The sequence below is a fragment of the Rhinatrema bivittatum genome, chromosome 11, assembly GCF_901001135.1.
Source record: "Rhinatrema bivittatum chromosome 11, aRhiBiv1.1, whole genome shotgun sequence".
Lineage (NCBI taxonomy): Eukaryota > Metazoa > Chordata > Amphibia > Gymnophiona > Rhinatrematidae > Rhinatrema > Rhinatrema bivittatum.
In genome coordinates this window covers 15822078-15841249 of record NC_042625.1, presented here as the reverse complement: position 1 = coordinate 15841249, position 19172 = coordinate 15822078, and the positions used below count along the sequence as shown (strand labels likewise).

Genomic DNA, 19172 nt, shown 5'->3' with positions numbered 1-19172 from the left:
TTTATATTTGCAAAGCTGTGTCATGAAGAATTATGGGTTTACTATACATTTCCACAGAAGTCACCGGTACAGCCTGTCTTTGAAACGCTGGATGTGATACTTACCGAATGCACAAATATCCCTTATAAAGAAATGAAGACAAAGGGGCAGATTTTCAAAGGGTTACGCACGTATATTACGTGCGTAACCCCGAAAACCCGCTCCTATGCGCGCCGAGCCTATTTTGCATAGGCCCAGCAACGCGAGCAAGCCCCGGGACGCGCGTATGTCCCGGGGCTTGAAAAAATGGGCAGGGAGTGGGCGGGCCATGGGCAGGACCGAGGACTCTGGCACAGCGGTCGTGCCAGTGTGCGCAACCTACGCAGGCGCAACTTCGCCAACAAAGGTCAGGGAGGGGTTTTAGATAGGGCTGGGGGGCAGGTTAGGTAGGGGAAGGGAGGGGAATGTGGAGGGGGCGGAAGGAAAGTTCCCTCTGAGGCCGCTCTGACTTTGGAGCGGCCTCAGAGGGAACAGGGAAAGCCATCGGGGCTCCCCTAGGGCTCGGCGCTCGCAAGGTGCACAAGTGTGCACCCCCTTGCACGCGCCAACACCGGATAAAATCAGGTGGATTTGTGCGCGCTGGGTTGCGCGCACAAATCTACGCCCGCGCGTAGGTTTAAAAATCTGGCCCAAATTCTCTTACCTGTGTGACATCCGGTTCCCACACACTCTCTACTAGTGGAGCTGTTCTGCTGTTTGCATCTAGATCTAGCAGCCGGGATTATTGGTCCTTCCCGAAGCAATTGTACGAAACAGGGTCCGTGTCAGGGGACCATGGAAATTTTAGAGTAAACCCATAATTCTTCATGACACATCTGTGCAACTACAAATAAATATCGTTTAAAGATACTCTGGACAATTTGAGATTTCATTGCCCCATCATTTAATGTTTTTGATTTAAAAAAAACAAAACTAACAACAACAATTCCAAACTACATAAGAGACAGCGTTGTGCCTAGTTCATAACTTTGCAGCCTTATACGCTGCTCTCACGTACGGTCCAGTCTCGACTATGACACTATGCACTCTATCGAAGCCACGGTCTCCAAGGTTTGCACACTCCTTCAGCAATTCGATGTGCCTCCCCTGAAAGTTCTCCTGCTCAAAGAGAACAATCTATAAAAGAACAAACAAGAAAGGCTTAAAATTAGGGCTGGGAAAAGTCATTCTGCTTTGGTAGACTAAAAAGGGCTCTTCATTAAGTTATTTTCATTTATGGGCGGATTTTAAAAGCCCTGCTCGCGTAAATCCACCCGGATTTACGCGAGCAGGGCCCTCGTGCGCCGGCGCGCCTATTTTGCATAGGCCGCCGGCGCGCGCAGAGCCCCGGGACGCATGTAAATCCCGGGGTTTTTTGAAGGGGGCGTGTCGTGTTTTGGCCGGGGCCGAGTGACACGGGGTTTGGGGGGCTGGACCGGGGGCGTGGCGCCGGCCCGGGGGCATGGTCAAGGCCTCCGGACCAGCCCCTGGTCGGAGGACGGCGCGCCAGCAGTCCGCTGGCGCGCGTAGATTTACGTCTGCTTCTCACAGGCGTAAATCTAGGGACAAAGGTAAGGGGGGGGGTTTAGATAGGGCCGGGGGGTGGGTTAGGTAGGGGAAGGGAGGGGAAGGTGAGGGGAGGGTGAAAGAAAGTTCCCTCCGAGGCCGCTCCGATTTCGGAGCGGCCTCGGAGGGAAAGGAGGCAGGCTGCGCGGCTCGGCGCACGCAGGCTGCCCAAAATCAGCAGCCTTGCGAGCGCCGATCCAGGATTTTATAAGATACGCGCGGCTATGTGCGTATCTTATAAAATCCTGCGTACTTTTGTTTGCGCCTGCTGCGCGAACAAAAGTACGCGATCGCGCTTTTTTAAAAAATCTACCCCTTAGGTACTAGAGGTGGTAAATGATCTTGTCCGCTTTGCATGAATTTAGCAATTTTCTTCCTTCTGTGGAGCCCTTCTTTTGCTCTGCTGTAACACGATTTCAATTTTGTAGATCTTCAGCTTCTGTAGGATTTGTGGCTAAGGGCTGAGAAAACCCTGCATAGTACAACTTGAAAAACATATATCTTTATCTAGTAATTAAATTGTCCAGTGCATATGTAAGAAAGTGCAGGAAGGAGGATAGGAAGTCAAAATTAGGGTTTTAGGTAGAAAGCTGAAATCTAGAACCTCCAGGGTAGCGTTCTCTGAAATGCTCCCTGTTCCATGTGCAGCACCCCAGAGGCAGGCAGAGCTCCGGAGTCTCAATGCGTGGATGAGACGATGGTGCAAAGAAGAGGGCTTTAGGTTTGTTAGGGACTGGGCATCATTTTGGGGAAAGGGGGTGTCCTTTTCTGAAGAGATAGGCTCCACCTTAACCAGAGTGGAGCCAGGCTGCAGGCACTAACCTTTAAAAAGGATATCTCACAGCTTTTAAACTAGATGATGGGGAAAGCCAACAGTCGCTCAGAAGCACATGGTTCAGAATGATATCTCCTTGAAGGACACCAACAGGGCATCCCAGTAAAGAGGTTGCAATAAATACTAAAGTAGTATAAAGTAGACCAAGTGCCTTTAAGTAAAGAGCAGACAGCAGAAAGATTTCAAATTACCCCTGTCAATCAATAAGCAGTTTGTTAATACAAACAAAAAAATACTTTGAAATAAATAACCTAAGAACCTTATTCTCCATAGTAACAAATCTCACAAATGACAAACAAGAATCACCTCAAATTCTTCCTGAATCAAAATGCAATGAATTAGCTAAATTTTTTAGTGACAAAATATTAAACCTAAGAAACAAACTCCCAAAAAGCAACAAACAAGCAATCGTAATGCAAAAAAGAGATGTTAACATATGGTCCTCATTTATAGAAATATCAGAACAAGAAGTTGAATCAATGATAAAAAATATAAACCCTGCTCCACATAAAATCGATACAATACCAACAACTGAGATAAAAAAGATTACCAATGTAGTAGCCCCAACACTAACTAATATCATACACCTATCCCTAACTGAAGGTTTAATGCCAGATACACTAAAAGGGGCAATCATTCAATCATCAAAAAGAAAACCAGTGACCCACTAATCCTCATTAACTACCACCCAGTCTCAAACCTCCCATTATTAGCAAAATTAATAGTAAAAACAGTATAGAAACAGCTAGCTGAACACCTAGATGATAATAACATACTGTACCCGTCACAACACGGCTTCCGAAAACACTACAGCACTGAGACATTACTTCTCTCACTAACAGACAACATACTAAGAGGTTTTGATAACAGTAAACATTACATCCTTATAATGCTTGACTTATCTGCAGCCTTTGATACAGTAAACCACAGAATACTACTAAAAAGACTTGAAGAAATTGGATTATGTGACAAAACAATAAACTGGTTCAGATCCTACCTAAACAACAGGTTCTTTCAAGTCCAGATAAAAAACTCATTATCAGAACAATTTAAACTTGAAACAGGAGTACCCCAGGGTTCAGCGCTGTCTACTACCCTCTTTAACATATATATGCTACCCTTATGTCATCTGCTGGCAGGCCTAGGGATAATACATTACATTTACGCAGACGACATTCAATTAATTCTACCAATAGACGACACAATTGAAAAAACATTAAGTCTAGCTAACATATACCTAGACATAATTAAACAACTACTAAACCAAATAGAACTGGTTATCAACATTGACAAAACTGAATTCCTTCACCTAGAGAGAAAACATACTGAAATCATTCAAACACCGATTACCCTAAGAAATAACCAAAAAATTGAGCTAGCCAAAAAAGTAAGGAATCTGGGAGTTATAATGGACCCAGAAATCAACCTGAAGCAACACATATCTATAAAAGTAAGAGAAGGCTACACAAAACTTATGGTCCTCAGAAGATTGAAACCATTACTCACACCCGCCCACTTCAGAACAGTATTGCAAACACTTATCTTTTCCAGCCCTGACTACTGCAATGCACTCTTACTAGGACTCCCAAACACATCGATAAGACCACTCAGCCAGAATACTGATGGGAAAAAAGAGGCGGGACCATATAACCGAAACTCTAGCAGACTTACATTGGTTACCCATCGAATACAGGATAAAATACAAGGCCTTATGTACCATACACAAACTAATATATGATAAAGAAGCAGACTGGCTAAACACAGCCTTACGAGTACACGTTCCACAAAGAAACCTCCGCTCAGCAAACAAAGCACTACTAACAATCCCTTCAGTAAAGTCAGCAAAATTAACCCAAGTGAGAGAAAGGGCTTTATCATTGGCTGGGCCCATACTATGGAACACGATGCCCCCTGAACTCAGATTACAGAATAATCTCAAAACTTTTAAGAAAAATTTAAAAACATGGCTCTTTAAAAAAACCTTCACTAAAGAGTGTGGAGGGTAGAGAGAGATTGAAAGTACAGAGTAATGCAGATGAGAATGAATTCACTCAATCCTACATTTAAGAAGTAATATCTCAAAGAGATAGTAACTCAATAATATATCTGGACTTGACCAATATTACTCAAATAATGATTTTATTAATGAAATTGTAACCGAACTGTTGCGATCCCCCCTGTTGCTGCGCTACAGGAGGTCTCTTACCTTCCTCCAGAGGCCGCTCTGAAGCCTGGGCCTCGCCTGTGTTCCATCCGGGACTTGCTCCAGGGCCTGAGAGGCCTAGCTGTGCCTGTGGCTTGCTTGCCAGCGTTTGGACTTCCTGTTTGGCGACGCCCTTCTCCTAGGGGCTGGCCCGCAGCTCTCCACCTGACTTATAGGACCAGCGGTGGGCGGTCCTGGCAAGCTCCTCCCTGGGAGTTGCCTTCTACCTCCAGTACTTAAGGACTTTCTGTTCACTTGCAAAGGGCCTTTGGATCAGGTCCTACAGTCGTCTGTATCCTTGCTGATCCAGGTCTTCTGTGACCATCATATGCTTTGATGGATCCCTGTCCAGTGTCTCTGCCTAGATGTTTGTTCCTGTGCCTGCCAGCCGTAAGGACTTCGGATGTGAGTATCCCAGCATCGGAGTTCCTGTTCGCCTGGAGTTTCCCTGCACCCTCCTTCTCAGCGTGGTCCGCGACCAGCCTTCCTGGGCTGTGTAGGGCGCGTCTGGGACAGGGTGGTCCGCGACTCAGTCCCACAGGTGGGCTGAGTAGGGCGTCCTGATGGACAGTGCAATGTTTCCGTCCAGCCTTGTCTACAGTATCTGCTTCAGCCCTTGCCCGGATGTCTTCCTGTCTCTGCCTTGACCTACGTCCTCGTCTGGTTCCTGAGCCTTCTGTCCTGTTGGGCCCTGGAGTGGCCAACAGGAGGGATTCGTCCCACGGGCTCTTGAGCTTCTGCCAGCTGAGGGGGCTTCGGATGTGAGTATCCCAGCATCGGAGTTCCTGCTCGCCTGGATCCTCCCTGTGTCTCGCTTCAGCCCTTGTCCTGATGTCTCCGTCTTGCTTCAGCCTGCTTCTGCCCCGTCTGATGTCTTCTGTTTAAGGACTCTGTCTGCCCTCGCCTCTGTCCGGCCTGCTGCCCATTGCCGTTCCCTGCGGCAGGTCCGAAAGGGCCGGGAACAGTCGGAGGACCATTCATTAGTCAACTTCCCCGTGTTGGCTACCATGGGCATGCAGGTCCGGCTGAGGGTCGGACTCCCTGCTTCTGTTTCTGCCTGCCTGGCTCACCATGCCTGCCCAGCTCACCTCCCACGGTGTGGCTTGGGGCTCCTCCTTGAGTCCTGCCGTGGCCCAAGGGCTCACCACCACCCGCTTACGACGACCGCGCCCGCGCGTGCTCGTAACACGAACTTTATTGGCACCTGTTAGAATGTACGATATCCTAGATTTACTAACCTTAGTCTATGTGCCTATTTGTAAACCGTTGCGATGGTATATAACAGCGACGGTATAGAAAAGTTTTTAAATAAATAAATAAATAAATGTCTGTATACCAATGCTAGGGGGCCGATATTCAACTGGCAGATAGCCGGATAAGTAGGACTTATCCCACTATCTAGCAGCTGCTGAATATCCACTTAAGTTCAGCGGCTGCTAGATAGGGGGATAAGACACTGGGTGGATCGGGGTGGAGCTACTTAGCTGGATAAGTTATCTGGCTAAGTAGTGACATTCAGCCTTAGCCGGATAACTTATCTGGTTAAGTCAGACCTGCTCAATAGCAGACAGCTAAGACATCCTTCTAGTAAGTAGTGCTTTTAATGGGGATATTCTGCCAAATAGCTATGGGGCTGAATATCCCATCTAAGTTAGCCGGATAAAGCTTGACCCCTAGAAGTCTAAAAAATAAGATGGGAGAGTTAGAGTGTACAGCACTGAACAAAGAGGTAGGTATAACTGGCATCTCTGAGACCTGATGGAAGGAGGACAACCAATGAGACACTGAGATACCAGGGTACAAATTATATTGAAATGATCAAATGGATGGAGGGGTGGTACTATATATTAAAGAGAGCATTGAGTCAAACAGGATAAAAGTTCTGCAGGAATCAAAATGCAATGTTGAATCTTTATGGATAGAAATTTCAGGTGAAAAGGGGAATAAAATAGCAGTGGGGGTGTATTACCTGTCCCTGCATGCCGCTGCCCTCATCCTTGATATCGTGAACTGCTGGACTTTCCCCTCCATGGCGAGACCTGCTAGAGTTCTCGTGTGCGGCAGGATGCTGCCGGGATCGCTGCCTCGGGATCCCTTCCCTAGGCATGTGCCTGACGACAGTGTATTTAAAGGGCCCTTGGTGGGAAAAGGCTGTGACGTCCATTGATAAAATCACCAGTGGTAGCCCTATATAAGGGCTCTCCAGACACCCCTAATTCACCTCAGGAACAGGTCTCCTACATCCTGTGTATAGTATGTGTTGCTTCCCTGCATTCCTGTTTCCTGACTCTGGTGTTCCTGCTTCCAGCTTTGCCTCATTTCCTCAGCCCAGCCTTGCCTTGTTTCTGCAGTCCAGCTTTGCCTCAGTTCTCCAGCCTGTCCTGCCTCATCTTTTCAGCCCAGTCTTGCCTTGTCTCTTCAGCCCAGCCTTGCCTCATCTTCACAGCCCAGCCTTGCCTCGGTTCTCTAGCCTGTCCTGCCTCATCTCTTCAGCCCAGCCTTGCCTCATCTTCACAGCCCAGCCTTGCCTCGGTTCTCTAGCCTGTCCTGCTTTGGCTTAACCAACTCCTCTTGCCTTCCTGCCTGCCTTGCAGTGTCAGTCCCACTTCTCATTCCCAGCCTTCCCTTGGACTGACTTCTGGGATCTGACCCTTGCTTGGACATTGGTCATTCCTGTTTGCTGCCTGCCTCTGACCCTAGCCTGACCCTGATCATTTCCTATGCCATTCTCATAGAGATTCTTGCCTGCCTGCCACCAGAACCCAAGGGCTTAACCCAAGGAGAAAGGGGTTGGTATAGGTAAAGCCCTAGTTCAGTCTCTTTTCTGCATAGTTTCGCCAGCTGTCAAGTGAGGGCCTACAGGGCTCATCCCTTAGGCTTAGCCAACCTCATCACAGCAGCAAGGACCCTCACATCTTACATTACCAGCCACCTGGCCAGAATGAACAGACATTGAAATGCTAAAAGAAATTAGATAGGCTAACAAAATCAGCAGCACAGTAATAATAGGTGATTTAAATTACCCCATTATTGACTGGATGAATGTTAGATCAGGACATGCTAGAGAGGTAAAGTTCCTAGATGAAATAAATGACTACTTCATGGAGGGAAAACTATTTTAGATCTAGTCATTAGTGGAACATAGGATTTGGTGCAAAAGGTAACAATGTTAGAGCCACTTGGCAATAGTGATCACAACATGATCAAATTTGTTTCAATAACTGGAGGGAGGACACTAAAGAAATCTATTGTAACTGCATTTAACTTTCAAAAAGATGACTATGGTAAAATTAGAAAAATAGTAAGGAAAAAATTGAAAGGAGCAGCTGCAAAGGTTAAGAGTTTACATCAAGCATGGATGTTTAAAAATACCATCTTGGAAGCCCAGACCAAATGTATTCCACATGTTAGAAAAGGTGGAAGGAAAGCTAAATGACTACCAGCATGGTTAAAAGGTGAGGTGAGAGAGGCTATTGTAGCTAAAAGAACATATTTCAAGAAATGGAAAAGGGATCCAAATTAAGAAAACAGGAAACAGCATAAGCCCTGTCAAGTTAGATGCAAAGCATTGATAAGAATTTGAAAAGAAGCTTGCCGTGGACACAAAGATCATAATAAAAACTTTTTCAGGTAGATGATCAAGGGGGAAAAGGGGCACTTAGAAATGATTAAAGCCATAGCAGAGAAACTAAACAAATTTGTTGCTTCGGTCTTCACTGCAGAAGGTGTAAGATAGATAACCATGCCAGAAATGATATTCAAAGGTGATGATTCTGCACAACTGAAACAAATTTCAGTGAACCTGGAAGATATACTAAGGCAAATTGACAAATTAGAGAATCGCAAATCACCAGGATCAGATGATATACATCCCAGAGTGCTGAAAGAACTGAAAAATTAAATTGAGGACCTGCTATTAGTAATTTGTAAACTATCATTAAAGTCCTGGAGGGTTGCCAATGTAGTACCAATTTTTAAAAAGGGCTCAGTGGGTGATCCAGGAAAATACAGACCAGGTAAAACTATCATAAAGAACAAAATGTTTGAACATATAGATAGGCATAGTTTAATAGGTTAAAGCCAACATGGATTTAGCCAAGGGAAGTCTTGCCTCACCAATCTGCTACATTTTTTTGAGAGCATAAATAAGCATGTGGATAAAGGTGAGCCAGTTGATACAGTGTACCTGTTTTTCAAGAAAGCATTTGATGAAGTCTCCCATGAGCGACTTCTTAGGAAATTAAAAAGTCATGGAATAGAGGACAGTGGCCTATTGTGGATTTTGAACTGATTTAAAAATAGAAAACAGAGAGTAGGGCTAAATGGTAAATTTTCCCAATGGTAAAAGGTGAATAGTGGAGTGCGCCAGGGATCTGTTCTGAAACTACTGCTTTTTAATATATTTTATTTATTTATGTATTTATTTATTGATTGATTGATTGGTTTTTATATACCGATAGCCGTTTGCACATCGTATCGGTTTACAGATAACTAAAACTTTTTGACAGTGTCATTATACAGAACTTTTGGCACTGCCATTACATAGAACAGTAAACTTTGCATACAAGAGATAAACATCAACAAACAGTAACTGGGTAACTATTTACAGGGAGCGAAGGTTCCTCAATTGGGATCATAAACAACCTAGAAATGGGGATAATGAGTGAGGTGATCAAATTTGCCAATGACACCAAATTATTCAAAGTTGTTAAATCACAAGAGGATTGTGAGAAATTGCAAGAGGATCTTGCAAAATTAGGAGTTTAGGCATGAAAACAGCAAATGAAATTTAATGTGGACAAGTGCAGAGTGATGCACTTAGGGAAGAGTATCCCAAATTATAGCTACAAAATGCAAGGTTCTGCATTAGGAGTCACCACTCAGGAAAAGGATATAGGCATCTTCATTATTAATACATTGAAATCTGCTCAGTGTGCAACAGCAGCCAAGAAAACAAATGGAATGCTAGGGATTATTAGGAAAGGAATGGAGAATAAAACAGAAAGTCATAATGTCTCTGTATTGCTCCATGGTGCAACCTCATCTTGAATATTGTTTGTAGTTCTGATCACCACATCTCAAAAATACACAGCAGAATTAGAAAAGGTACAGAGAGGGCAATCAAGATGATGAAGGGGATGGAACAATTCCCCTATGAGGAATGGCTAAAGAAGTTAGGATTCTTCAGTTTGGAGAAGAGATGGCTGAGTGGAGATATGATAGAGGTTGATAAAATAATGAGTGGAGTGGAACAAGTAAACATTGATCAGTTGTTTACTCTTTCAAAAAGTATAAAGATCATGGACACACAATGAAGTTACTAGGAATACATTTAAAACTAATAAGAGAAAACATTGTTTTACTCAGCACATAATTAAGCTCTGGAATTTGTTGCCAGAGGATGTGATGAAAGCTATTAGTGTAGCTGCATTTAAAAAGGTTTTGGACAAGTTTCTGGAGGAAAAGTCCATCAACCATTATTAAGGTGGACTTGGGGAAATCCACTGCTAATCCCTGGGATAAGAAGCTTGGAATCTATCCCTTGGGATCCTGCCAGGTACTTGTGATCTGGATCATTGTTGGAAACAGGATCCTGGCTTGATGGACCTTTGGTCTGAAGCAGTATGGCAAAGTCTTCTTCTTACAGTATGTTCTTATGTATGCCACAAGCAAACCTGTAAGTTTGCTCCCAGAGGGATGTGATTGTCTAGGAAGGGTGTGAAGATGGGAGCTACAAGAGAAATAAATGGAATGCTGGCTTAGGATTTGACATTAAAATCACAAAAAATGAGGCAAGATGGTGGCATAGAGGAGGTTGTGCTGCTCCTACCCATGTTATTTGTCATCTTATTATCCTTTTTAAATGCCGTCTAAACAAAAGGGAAGAGTGAGGGTCTTCCCTCTGGATCCCTCTCTTACCAGGGCAGCAAACTATCATTACTCACGCAACCTCAACAATATTTCTTCAGGACGCTGAGGACTCTGATGAATTGTGTGGTTTGGGAGAGCCGCAAGCACTGGCAGATGAGGTTTCCCTTAGCCCGGAGCTCCGGGCCCCATCAATGCAAAGAGATGATCAGAAGTGTGGGACTGCAGCACACTGCAATGATGCGCTGAGTAACCCTGTGATGGAGGGGTCATTTGCCCGTATCCTGATGCCCTCAACTGACTCCATTGAAGTCAGCAGGGAAGCATATGGGAGCCTCCCCCTTACCCTTCTGGCTGGTCCACTGAATGTGGAACTGGCGTGGAGATCTTCTGCGCTTGGTATTGACCGGAAAGTTCAAAATGCCGATAGTGGTGAGTCATTTCTTTTACCTTCTTGGCCAGAGGTGGTGACTTTGGAGGCTATTTGGGACTTAGTTGCCGGCTTCAGGAGTGCTCTTAAAGTTCTTGGTGTTAAGGTGGCCCTTTTCTCTACTAATTGTCATCAAAAATCATCTGAATTTTGGGATCAAGTAACTGAAGATAGTGTTCAATTAATTCAGGAGTTTAATGCTGAAATGGTGAGAGATCACAATGCTATCTCCAGGCGCATTGAATTTTTGGAAAATAACATGAAATTCTGTTTGTCACCCTAAAAAAATATTTTGAGGAGGTATTAGAGTTTAATCCAGAGCAAATGCCTGCTGCTAACACTTCTTGTTTTCTTCCAAAAATAAAGCCTGTGGTTTCAACTACAGACTTTCAAGCCAATTTGATCAATTTTCTTAAATTCTACTCTTGATGTTTTGGTTAGGAGCACTCTTTTAGTCTCTTTTATTTCCTCTGTTGATGTAAGCAATGTATTGTGCAATTATTACCGTATGTTCTCTGTTTCTTTTCATGGTCAAATTGTTAAGATATTTCCAGATCTTGCTCCAATTACTCAAGTAAAGAGAAATGGCTTTCTTACCTTAAGACAAGATGTTGTATTCTTAGGTTTTTCTTTTGTACTTCATTATCCTTGCAAATGCATTATTCTATTTTAAAGAGTCTTCTATATTTTAAAGAGTCTTCTATTATCAAGAAAGGTAACAAAAGTTTTTTGGTTTTTTTTTGCTTGAGCAATTGAAATCTTTCTTAGGGGCCTGTAGGCTAGTAACCTCTTCCCCTGTTCCCCAATAATATTTCAATCATGATTGTTAAGATTTAACTACTGCTAGGACTATGTTAAGCCCTTTTTTTTTTTTGCGTATTGGTTATTTGATTATCTCCCTTTATTTCTTATGCCTCTTGTAATGTATATATCTGCTTGGAAGTAGAAGCCCTCATTGTATAATGTTTCTTGTATATATTTTTTTCTTCTTCTGTATTACTGTCAATGTTGGATATGTGTTTCTTGGAATCTAAAAATCAAATAAATAAATAATAATAAAAAAATAAATCACAAAAAATCATTTATTGATAAGTCTGCCTCCTCCCTAAAGGATAGGTTTCCTATGACAAAGAGCAATACCTCACATTACACTAGCCCAGTTACAAACAGCAAGGCAATTAGTCCATTCAGTTCCTGAGTTGAGTAGCTCCCAGTAGTCAAGTTACATGCCGAGCGCACTGTTTAACCCGCTGTCGGATGCAGATTAAATAGGGCTAATCCACCCCCTATTGCAATAGGGGGATTAGTGCCTATTTAATGCGCGTCTGACGCGGAATGAATGAGTTAGCGCTCATCACATGCAAATACATGTGAATGAGCCTATTACTTATTCACTCCGCATGCAAAAAGATAAACGTGGGTCTCAGATGCACATTTATCGCTCAGATATTGCCTGCCTGGAGCAGGCGTTAATAGCTGAGCGCATTGAAAAGAAGTACAGAAAAGCAGAAAAAACTGCTTTTCTCTAGTTTTTTTAAAGTTTAAAAAAAAACAAAAAAACCCTGCACACCACTGAGTTATGAAGACCGACACCGGTAAACTTGGCCTCGGTTTTCATAACCTGCTTGTCTGCTAGTAACAGCAGCTGCGGCGCCTCCTTCCTAGCGCGACCCCCTAATTTACATATTGCATGGTGCCCCCCTTGCAGGCGCCATGCTTGCTTTAAGAAAGCGGGCGCTGAAAAGTCAGCGAACATCCTAGCATCGGCCCCCTAGTTCTGCTCAGCTCCTACATACTTAGGGGAGGGGGGATAGAGATTGGAGGGGTGGGATGGGTGGGGTATGAATGTACAACAGAGGCCTTTTTCTTTCCTTTTGATGGTTATTTTGTTCTGTGTTTAAGAACATAAGAACATAAGAAAATGCCATACTGGGTCAGACCAAGGGTCCATCAAGCCCAGCATCCTGTTTCCAACAGTGGCCAATCCAGGCCATAAGAACCTGGCAAGTACCCAAAAACTAAGTCTATTCCATGTAACCATTGCTAATGGCAGTGGCTATTCTCTAAGTGAACTTAATAGCAGGTAATGGACTTCTCCTCCAAGAACTTATCCAATCCTTTTTTAAACACAGCTATACTAACTGCACGAACCACATTCTCTGGCAACAAATTCCAGAGTTTAATTGTGCGTTGAGTAAAAAAGAACTTTCTCCGATTAGTTTTAAATGTGCCCCATGCTAACTTCATGGAGTGTCCCCTAGTCTTTCTACTATCCGAAAGAGTAAATAACCGATTCACATCTACCCGTTCTAGACCTCTCATGATTTTAAACACCTCTATCATATCCCCCCTCAGTCGTCTCTTCTCCAAGCTGAAAAGTCCTAACCTCTTTAGTCTTTCCTCATAGGGGAGTTGTTCCATTCCCCTTATCATTTTGGTAGCCCTTCTCTGTACCTTCTCCATCGCAATTATATCTTTTTTTAGATGCGGCGACCAGAATTGTACACAGTATTCAAGGTGCGGTCTCACCATGGAGCGATACAGAGGCATTAATACATTTTCCGTTTTATTCATCATTCCTTTTCTAATAATTCCCAACATTCTGTTTGCTTTTTTGACTGCCGCAGCACACTGAACCGACGATTTCAATGTGTTATCTACTGACACCTAGATCTCTTTCTTGGGTTGTAGCACCTAATATGGAACCCAACATCGTGTAATTATAGCATGGGTTATTTTTCCCTATATGCATCACCTTGCACTTATCCACATTAAATTTCATCTGCCATTTGGATGCCCAATTTTCCAGTCTCACAAGGTCTTCCTGCAATTTATCACAATCTGCTTGTGATTTAACTACTCTGAACAATTTTGTGTCATCTGCAAATTTGATTATCTCACTCGTCGTATTTCTTTCCAGATCATTTATAAATATATTGAACAGTAAGGGTCCCAATACAGATCCCTGAGGCACTCCACTGTCCACTCCCTTCCACTGAGAAAATTGCCCATTTAATCCTACTCTCTGTTTCCTGTCTTTTAGCCAGTTTGCAATCCACGAAAGGACATCGCCACCTATCCCATGACTTTTTACTTTTCCTAGAAGCCTCTCATGAGGAACTTTGTCAAACGCCTTCTGAAAATCCAAGTATACTATATCTACCGGTTCACCTTTATCCACATGTTTATTAACTCCTTCAAAAAAGTGAAGCAGATTTGTGAGGCAAGACTTGCCCTGGGTAAAGCCATGCTGACTTTGTTCCATTAAACCATGTCTTTCTATATGTTCTGTGATTTTGATGTTTAGAACACTTTCCACTATTTTTCCTGGCACTGAAGTCAGGCTAACCGGTCTGTAGTTTCCCGGATCGCCCCTGGAGCCCTTTTTAAATATTGGGGTTACATTTGCTATCCTCCAGTCTTCAGGTACAATGGATGATTTTAATGATAAGTTACAAATTTTTACTAATAGGTCTGAAATTTCATTTTTTAGTTCCTTTAGAACTCTGGGGTGTATACCATCCGGTCCAGGTGATTTACTACTCTTCAGTTTGTCAATCAGGCCTACCACATCTTCTAGGTTCACCGTGATTTGATTCAGTCCATCTGAATCATTACCCATGAAAACCTTCTCCATTACGGGTACCACCCCAACATGACTACAGAATTACTTGTACTTGGTTGAATTTCTTACTAAATGAATAAAGATATTATGGAAAAAAAAATCACAAAAAATATAGGGAGAATCATTGCCACAGATCCTTTCATGAACCTCATCTTCTTTCTATATAAATTACAAAGCCTGTTTAATTCTGTTTAGGTTTTTAAACTGTCCAATTTAATTAAAAGTGCTCCTGGCACTCTCACAGCTAAGCTATATTTTTTGTGATTAAGTCAGCATCCTGGCAATTTTTTGTTAATGTGCTTTTCTCCTAGCCCCCATCAAATTCTCCTCCTTAGATCATCACATCCTCCTACAAAGCAGTTTCCCCATTGATTTTCACATTTGCTACTGAAATTCCCTAGCAGTCTGCAGCCCTTTCTGATCCAAACATGAATGTAAGATACACTCTCACTCTAAAGAGATTTTCTGTATATTTGTTAAAGACATGTAGATTATAAATGTAAAGGAAAGATATGCAAATAGAGCTGAAGCCTTGACACATGATGCTATTACTCACAAGTTTCAAATTTGCACCAATACAACTCCTTTTTGGGAGCAATTTTTAGTTTGGCCATGGAGTCAGGGACAGTGGAACCAGCCTCTCTCTACCATATCCCTTTCCGCCACCTTACCCCATCCATTTTTCTCTCTCCTTGCCCCCTGCCCCAGACTCCCACCCTCTCTCCCATCTCTCTTCTCGCTCTCTCTCTCTCCGCTGCTCCCACCCCAACCTGTGTCTCTCTTTCCCAACCCCTCTCTCTCTGTATTTCTCTTTCTGCCAACCTGCCTTTTTCTCCTATGTCTCCCCAACTAGGCTTTGAGTATGACCAGCATCCCATTGCCCCTGACCTCTTCAGTGTTTTTGGGGGGCTGTGGCAGGAGGCAGCCAGCAGGAGAGCGTGGCTGTTGTTGTAGAATTCACTGGACACCAGCAGAGTCAGCAGTGGCCGAAGGTAGTGGCGGGACTGAGAGTTAGGGGCTATGGTGGGAGTGATAGGAAGTAGCAGCTGCACACAGCCGGGAACATGAATAAGGAATCAGGGGCCGTGAGGTTTCCCATTGGTTGACTGTCTGCCTACCCCATCATTGGACAGGTGTCTGCAGTGTCCTGATTTCCAGACTCTGTAGAAAATGTGGGCTGCCCTGCCCGAGGGTGGTCGTGCCACGGTCCATGGTGCCTGCCCTCTTTTGCCACCGATGCCACGGGTACTTTATATTCATGGTCTTGCAAGTTCATTTTGAAAGGGAAACTCCCTGCTAAACTTCCCCTTCGAATATGTCTTGCTCGGCAGGAACCGCATGCATTTATTTATTTATTGCCCACTTACGATGATCCAGTTGATCTAAGCAGAAGTACATAAGCACCGCAGAGTTTGCAGGTGCAAATTTCTCCCCTCACTGCCCCTGCAAGCATGTGCAGGGGCTGCCCATCGAACTGTATTCGATGGGGGAGAAAGGCTGATGTGCACGGAGCAGGAGAGAGACCTTGGGGTGATAGTGTCTAATGATATGAAGTCTGCGAAACAATGCGACAAGGCGATAGTAAAAGCCAGAAGAATGCTGGGCTGCATAGAGGAATATCGAGTAAGAAAAGGGAAGTGATTATCCCCTTGTACAGGTCCTTGGTGAGGCCTCACCTGGAGTACTGTGTTCAGTTCTGGAGACCGTATCTACAAAGAGACAAAGACAAGATGGAGGCGGTACAGAGAAGGGCGACCAGGAAGGTGGAGGGTCTTCATCGGATGACATACGAGGAGAGATTGAAGAATCTAAATATGTACACCCTGGAGGAAAGGAGGAGCAGGGGTGATATGATACAGACTTTCAGATACTTGAAAAACTTTAATGATCCAAAGACAACAACAAACCTTTTCCGTCAGAAAAAAATCAGCAGAACCAGAGGTCACGAGCTGAGGCTCCAGGGAGGAAGACTAAGAACCAATGTCAGGAAATATTTCTTCATGGAGAGAGTGGTGAATACCTGGAATGCCCTTCCGAAGGAAGTGGTGAAGACCAAAACTGTGAAGGACTTCAAAGGGGCGTGGGATAAACACTGTGGATCCATCAGGTCTAAAGGACGTGTATAAAGAGCAGGCAGCAAAACACTGCACGGAGCGGCAGTAGCCACAGAGGCATTCACGGAGAGGGATGCCAGTGGCCAGTGGTTGGTGTTCCACTTCACGGAGCGGAAGGATGGAGGGCTGCCATCTCCAAATTATAAAACAAACAAACAAAAAAAAAACAGGGGTGGGTAAGAGTATGTAAAATTAACGGTGAGTTCATAGGCTATAGGTATCACCAATTATTAGGCTTATTCAATATTTGTTGATAGTTAATGTGGCTTTCAATGCATAATTTACTTTCAATGCATATCCAGTATAGCTCTCTGCTTCAACAGCAGGGGAGAAGAAAAATAACCAATAAGGGCTGAATAACATAGTCTGGGTAAACATATAAGTATGGGTGTAGCTTGCTTATTGCAGCGGTTACTTCCCCTAACTAATCAAGCTTGATATTTCACTTGGATGCAGCTCCATCACTGCTCTCTACATTAATGGTGGGGGTGGAAGGGAAATAGAACCAAAGAGCAAAGAGAAACAGATAAGTATGAGAAAAAAAAAATGTGTGAAGCTTGCTGGGCAGACTGGATGGGCCGTTTGGTCTTCTTCTGCCGTCATTTCTATGTTTCTATGTTCAGAATAAACTCTCCATGCCTCCTTTGTAGGGACGGCTCCCTGCCCTGGTGGCCCCTCTGTTCTCCACAGAGAAATGCATGTATGCTGTGGACAGTGTGCATACTTTCCCCTACACACACTGGAGGGGGAAGAGGGGAATGTGCGGAAGGCACGCTGCCACGGGTCAACACCCATTGACCCATAGAAAAAGCAGCTAACAATTACCCCCTTTTGTGTCTACAAGGAATACAAAAGTAGACTATCGGAACTAAATGAAACACTGCCACCCACCAGCTCACAAGAGCCAGACTAGACTTCAACGCATTTTAACCTGGTAGGACAACATTTGTAAAACCGTTGCACAAAAAGTATTAGGACATCTCTATCTAAGGATCTGAATTGTTATGCAGGAATTAGCATTGTGCTTCCTTCTACCTCTTTCATTTTGTTTGCATCCCTAACTGATGTGTGCAAACAACTAGAGGAACTTCAGTTATTTTCTTCTTTCCTGTCCAGGTGTGTAGAGCCTTTTCCTATTTTGCCTCCCCCCCCGCGGCTGTCACAAGCCCCTTACCCTAAAGGATCCCATGGAAGGTCTTGCAGTCTTGGAGGGTTTGCTGACTGGAACAGGCACTGTGACGAGGTCGCTCTTCTCCTTGGCATCAGTGCCATGACTGCCAGCCTTGGGGGTCTGGGACATGGCTGAATTTTAAAGAAGACCTGAAAGGAGCATAACATGTGTAACAGTCAAAGGCACTATCGGTGCCACAAAAATTAACATCTTTTTTTTATTTAATTTTATTTAATTTTTTATTTAATTTTTTATTTAATTTTATTTAATTTTTCAAAATAATACAAATAAGGATTTCATTCCTTACCATAAGGATTAGCATATCAAATTACATACAGATAAATGTAATCAATATATTGCCACACCTTTCTTTGTTATGCTATCACCTCATTTTACCATGAAATCTGAGAGATCAAAATTTTAAGTAATTAACGGAGCAACTTTACATATCATCTATAGGGGCGCAAATATTAATTAAATTTCCATGTAAATGTATTGTGACTATTAATAATGTTAGGTATGTATTTCTGGAACCATAGCAATTAGAAAAATTCTTGATATCTAAAGAAGTAATAACTTAAATTCTGCTGAGCACTCAGGTGATTTGAATTATCCCTACCACTTTCTAGTAGTGTTTAATCTAAAAATTAACATTTTAAAAAATGTGCCCTCCCCTCTGGAACCAGTTATAGAGATGCTCGACATTTCAACTATGTTTCTGATGGTCTTTCTATTCTTTATGTTTTTGTGGTCCTTTTTCAACCGATGACTGCTGCATTGGCTCTTAAATCTGCCAGCAAGATTATAGCTATACTGGAGTTATGCCCGCAGTGCCTTGATGCCATTCGACATTTGTTATGCACTTCTATGTTGCTCTTTCTCTGATGTTCACCCTCTCCTTCCCCCACCCCCAGAACAGTTTTGAAGCATGTGTATATACCTGGCAATTACTAAAACAAACAGTTTGCAATTACAGTCTCCATCATGCCTAACCCTCAGGCCGACTCAGTAAAGTCCGCGGGAGAGTGGGCGAATGCATGCGCACAGGCCACTTGCCTGTGCGCGCGATGCAGTATTTAAATTAGGTCCAGCGGTAGAAACGGGCAAAAGGAGGCGCTAGGGACACTAGCGCATCCCTAGCACCTCCTTTTGGCCCGGAGCGGCGGCTGTCAGCGGGTTTGACAGCCGACACTCAATTTTGCTGACGTCGGTTCTCGAGCCCGCTGACAGCCATGGGCTCGGAAACCAGACGCCGGCAAAATCGAGCGTCCGGTTTTTGACCCGACAGCCGCCGGCCGACTTCAAATTTATTTTACCCTTCGGGACCTCTGACTTAATATCG

General features: G+C 43.6%; 1 protein-coding gene across 3 annotated transcripts in view; it reads right to left on the bottom strand.

Moving 5' to 3' along the window:
- Positions 1 to 19172, bottom strand: part of CRYBB1 (crystallin beta B1) — a 71953-nt gene that overhangs the window by 9457 nt on the left and 43324 nt on the right. For all 3 annotated transcript variants that reach the window (XM_029571945.1, XM_029571946.1, XM_029571944.1), the window contains exons 2-3: positions 17834 to 17979; positions 1037 to 1155 (exon numbers count right to left, since the gene is read on the bottom strand). In XM_029571945.1, coding sequence (XP_029427805.1) covers positions 1037 to 1155; positions 17834 to 17959 — 245 coding nt within the window. In that variant the 5' untranslated portion in view covers positions 17960 to 17979. The remainder of the gene's footprint in view (positions 1 to 1036; positions 1156 to 17833; positions 17980 to 19172) is intronic.